Raw genomic sequence first — 4977 nt, forward strand, 5'->3', positions numbered from 1 at the left:
AATGTACTGCAGAACACACTACAAGGTATGACTTCAGAATTGAAAATCATCTTCCCCAAACATGCTTTCAACTGGATAGGTGTTTTAAACAAAACAAAACACAACTAAAGAAGAATAAAGGAAGAAAGAAAAAAGAAAATTAAAAGCACTACCCTGTCTGACCAGGTGGATGGTTACTCTCCCAGATCTAAGGCAGTCTTAGCAGTTGGTTTCTCCCCTTCCTAGAGAAATAAACTATTCCAAGTCAGCAGAACAGATTCAATATCCAGCTCATCTTATAGTCAGAGGATTATCACCATACCCCAGGGCTTCCTAGACTTTGATGATTTTTTTCCATTATTTAAGGAGTTGGGAGTAATGTCACCCAACTTGTCACTGAGACACTTCTCTCTTCAAAATTCAACAAACCACTCTTGAGGGCACCATGTACCTGCCCCTGTCCACCTCAATCATGATACTGTATTAAATCACTGAATATGAAACACAGAAACACAAACAATAATTTGGATTTGTTTCTTTAAAAATGATGTTTGTATTAAAAATCTTAAAATGAAGAGACAATGATTAAACGTGTGTCTGGAATTAGAAATTACAAATTGTTAGAATTCTCTCAGTACATCACAACAGTAAAATTTTGCTCTTTGCTTCTGGAGGAACACCCTATAACAGAAAACCAAACATTAAAAAAAAAATTATATAAAAGGGGAGCTAAATACCTGAACATTGAAACAAAATGAAGCAAAAAATTTAAAAAAGAAAAAAAAAAAACCATTGCAAGACAAGTAAATTACATTTAAAAGGAAATAATAAAAGAAATTCACCAAACAACAGGCCCTATTGTCCTGGCTCCTTCAGGAAGATTACTGAAAGGAAACTGGGAAGTGGTTTGGGGGGAATAGCAGATTCTGGGATCTGGTGGGAAGTTCACAGGTTGGCACCGGCTGGAACAGCTGAGTTTTGAAGGCACTCTGCAGACACAGGGGTGCTGGGGGCCCTGAATCACATTTATGAAGTCCTTGTACTGTATTTTAAAGAGCTAGTCATCAACACCTTGTTACTGCCAACCAATAAGAACAAAAAAGCTAAATCTAAAAAACCAAACAAACAAACACACACACAACAGTACACACAAAAATGTGCAGATCTGTAACATTTTTTTTCACAGCTGATTAAAAAAAAAAAAAATACTACCGTTCTCCCCCAGACTCCCCTTTGATACAGTAGGTAAACAAAATAGATTTTTTTTTTCCACAAATATCAGCAGACACTTTCTGGCACCCCACACTGTATTGGCATCAGTGTTAACAGTCCCAGTTCAGATGTGCAATACTTCAGATTGGATATACTGTAACAAGAATCCAACTTTGCATAGACATCCTCAGAATCGCAGTCACGGGGTTGCCCTTCCAAGCTGGCAGAAAAGGAACCCGATCTTAATTTCCAGCTACTCCTGGAAAACAAGGAAAAAACAAAAGTTTCTTCCTCTCATCCTGCTCCTTCATTTGGTTCTCCCGGACTTCCTTCCGTGTATTTAAAACTTGGAACTAGAAAAACGGTTGTTGAAAGAAAAAAAAAAAAAAAAAAAGAATTCCCCCTTTTCCACCTTCTCCCCATCCTCTTCCTCCCCCACCCCATTTTTTTTCCAGGCTGAAACTTTCGCTTGCCGCTGTCAAGCTGCCATACTGCGCCGCAACGGCTGCTTCAATGGGGAAATATGCGTCAACCAAAATCAATGAGAAACGTACATGCTGCAAAGAGCCACATTTCCACCGGGTCTCGGATGGTCCTGACGGGACACCCCCTCGGACACGGGTCAGAGGAAGGGGACGCGGCCACGGCGGCCAGCCGGGCTCCCGGGACACCCCGGCTGATGCAAAGTCGTCTCCAATCTCAAAGCAAGAAGAGAAATCACATTTAGAAGAATCGGGTGCGTTTGGCTTTTGTGCGCAGAGCGCGGCCGGCGCGCGGCAGCCGCGGGCGCCTCAGAGGATCACGCAGGCCGAGCAACAGCCCTCGTCGCCGTTGGGCTGAGCCGCGTAGTTCATCTGCCTCACGATCTCGGCGAACAGCTCGTCCACCGAGGCTTTGTTTTTGGCCGACGTCTCCATGAAGGGGCAGCTCCACTCCTCGGCCAGGGCCTTGCCCTCGCCGAACGAAACCTCGCGCTCGCCCTCCAGGTCCACCTTGTTGCCCACCAGGATCATGGGCACGCGCTCGTACCGCTTCACGCGGATGATCTGGTCCCGCATGGGCTTGATGTCCTGGAAGCTCTGCTGGTTAACAAGGCTGTAGACGAGGATGAAGCCCTGGCCATTCTTGATGTACAGGTCCCGCATGGACGCGAACTGCTCCGTGCCCGCCGTGTCCAGAATCTCCAGCACCGACGGCGACGAGTCCACCTCAATCTCTTTGCGGTAGAAGTCCTCGATGGTGGGGTCGTACTTCTCGATGAAGGAGCCGGTCACGAACTGCACGGTGAGCGCGGACTTGCCCACGCCGCCCGAGCCCAGCACCACCACTTTGTACTCTCTCATGGCTCCGTCGGCGCTCTTACCGCGCCAGCCGCGGCCCCGTCGGGGCTGCACGCCGGAGGAAGGCTGGGCTTGGCGGCTGGACTTCTCCCCGTCCTCAGCTTCGCAGGAAAAACTAAGGAGAGGATGGCAGAGGAGCGCAAGGCGCGGAAACCACCAAGCGGGGACCGGGGGCCGACCTGCAGCGGCAGCGCGTCCCTGCGGCGCGGGTCCGGGGCCCCGCAGCAGCCCACGGCGGCAGCGGCAGCCTGGGCGGCGGAGCGGGAGGACAATGCCGGCAGCCGGTGCGAGGCAAGGACTGCAGCTTCTCGCCGCGGCAGCCCAGGAAGGCGAGAAGGCGGCGGCGGCGGGCTGCGGAGGCGGCTGCTAATTGCGCGCCGGGCCGGGACGCGCGTGGCATGAGTCCCCGCAGATCGTGCGCCCACCGCCGCGGCCCATCGAGCTCTCTCCCGCAGCCTCCGCGGGGCGAGGGCTTCCTACTCGCCGCGCGCAGCCCAGCTCTCCCCGCCCCGGCGAGCATGCCCAGTGCGCCGCCGCCGGCCGCGCCCGCCGGATCCCACGCTCCTGGTTTTCCGGAGGGCCGGGCGGGGGTGGGGCTGTGGGTGGGGCTCGAGATTTGATTCAGGACTAGCGGATTCGCGATAGGCGTTAGTCTAGGAGCCGGAGAAGAAATGTGTGTGGGAGGGGGGGAAGGTGTGTGTGGGTGTTAAGAGACCGGCTGGGAGAGCGCCAGTGGGAGGACGAAGACCGTCTTCTTTTCGCGGCTTTGGGGTTAGTGCATAGGGGTCCCGGCTCTGCGAGAAGCGGGTGGGCGCGGCGGGCCACCCCGGGGTTGGGGTGGGCTGGCCTCTTGCCACCTCCCTTTATCCAAAGCTCGTGGACTCCACTCCCCGGCCGGCCGGCTGGTGTGCATCCCGGGACCGAGACCCAAAGGACATTTGGGGGTATGACTGGCAGGCGGAGCATCTTCCCCCACTCAAGGCGCGGCCCTTTCTACCCGGCCTTCTCTGGCCGACTCTTCTCGTACTTCATCCCTCGGACAAAGAAAAGAGGAACACTGGGTCTGAAACCCTGTCCCCACGAGGGAAGGTGCAGCGTCTAGTGACCACATTGGTCTCCGGGCTGGGACTCGGCGGGCCCCACCCACCTCCCCACTCAGCTGTGGCCAAAACCCGGAGAGCGGATCACAGCCCGATCCAGAAGCGGCGGCGGCGCCCGCAGCTAGTCAGGGCATGCTCAGTGGGCAGAGCAGGTTTTGGGGCTTGGAAGTAGGAAGCTTGTGCACCACACACCCACACTCCAGCTCAGATTACCTCTCCCAGACTCAGGACCCATTGGCCCCGGGGCGCAAATCTCACACCCTCGAGTGTTCTCCCATTGGCTACTGCCAAGGTTTTATCAGTTTGGGCTGCTTCATTGGCTAAAAAGTAGCCTCCGCTCGTGATTGGTTATTTATAGAGATTGAGTTGAGAGGCGGAGGCACAGCTGTTCTTTCTCTGCTGCTCCCCCGCCCCCTTCCTCCCACTTCCCCAAGCTAGTCGTTTCGAAGCTAAGAGTGAAAAAATAAGGAATTTAGGCGGAGAGCTCAGAGCTAAATATAGTCCTTTGTTGGTGTTTTCAAGAGAGTCTGACTTTTTGGTGCCCAGTCACGACTATCCATTAAATGGAGCTGGTTACAGTTCTTGGTCCTCAAGGAACAACAAAGTTTGCAAGGTGTTTTTTTTTTTTGTTTTTTTTCTTAGGGAGGGGGAGGGGCTAGGATGTGGAAATGAGCCACTGAATTCAGCTCACCCGGTGGGGTGGGGGAATGCCCAGGCTTGCCTTTAGAAAACGTCTTTGCTTTGGGGCGGGCATTCGCAAGACTGGGCTCGGCTCGCACTCGCGGGAGGTACCAGGGGGATGCCTTGACTTGTTCCGGGTCTCTCTCCTTCCTCACGAAGGAGAGATGTCAAGACCTGTCAAAAGACTTAGCGATACTAGCGTGAGCCCCAGGGCGAAGGGGTTGGGAGGGGACCGAGCTGCTTCAATCCTGGCTCCATATCCTGTCGACGCCACTTCCCACTGGTTTAACCGTCCGCACTGCAGGGATAAATCAAGCAGCGTGCTAACGCTTGGTTTCAATGCCTTAGTCCTGCCGTGACTCAGGGCTACGTTTGCCAGTTAACCTTCTCCGAACCCCTTGCCGTAGCTTGTAGTATGCGCGGCTGCAGCGTGAAGTCTTGGCCAAGGGACCCGGCGGGGCTCGGGCAGCAGCCAACGCCTTGGGTGGGGTAGGCGGAGCCCATTCCTGCGCCTGGCCCCGCTATTAGAGGAGAGAGGGGTTATCAGAGTGCTTGGCTATAGTTATGCTTATATAATTCTCCAGAAACCTTTCAAGGCAAATTCCCCTAATATGGATTGAGAGAACCTCACATTTACCCAGCGTTTAATGTCTGTTAGGCGTTTT

At 53.4% G+C, this 4977-nt stretch overlaps 1 protein-coding gene across 1 annotated transcript; it reads right to left on the bottom strand.

Annotated features, from left to right (window-relative positions):
• Nucleotides 1-563: 563 nt before the first annotated feature.
• On the bottom strand, nt 564-2654 carry RAP2B (RAP2B, member of RAS oncogene family). The gene has a single exon (XM_082655101.1). The coding sequence runs from the start codon at nt 2532-2534 to the stop codon at nt 1983-1985; it is 552 nt and encodes a 183-aa protein (XP_082511227.1). The 5' UTR covers nt 2535-2654; the 3' UTR covers nt 564-1982.
• Between the last annotated feature and the right edge of the window lie 2323 nt (nt 2655-4977).

This window comes from Grampus griseus (genome assembly GCF_964374135.1).
Source record: "Grampus griseus genome assembly, chromosome: 5".
In the NCBI taxonomy this organism is placed as follows: Eukaryota; Metazoa; Chordata; class Mammalia; order Artiodactyla; family Delphinidae; genus Grampus; species Grampus griseus.

Coding starts and splice junctions, on each gene's coding strand:
- RAP2B (XM_082655101.1), bottom strand. CDS start 2,534: ATGAGAGAGTACAAAGTGGTGGTGCTGGGCTCGGGCGGCGTGGGCAAG.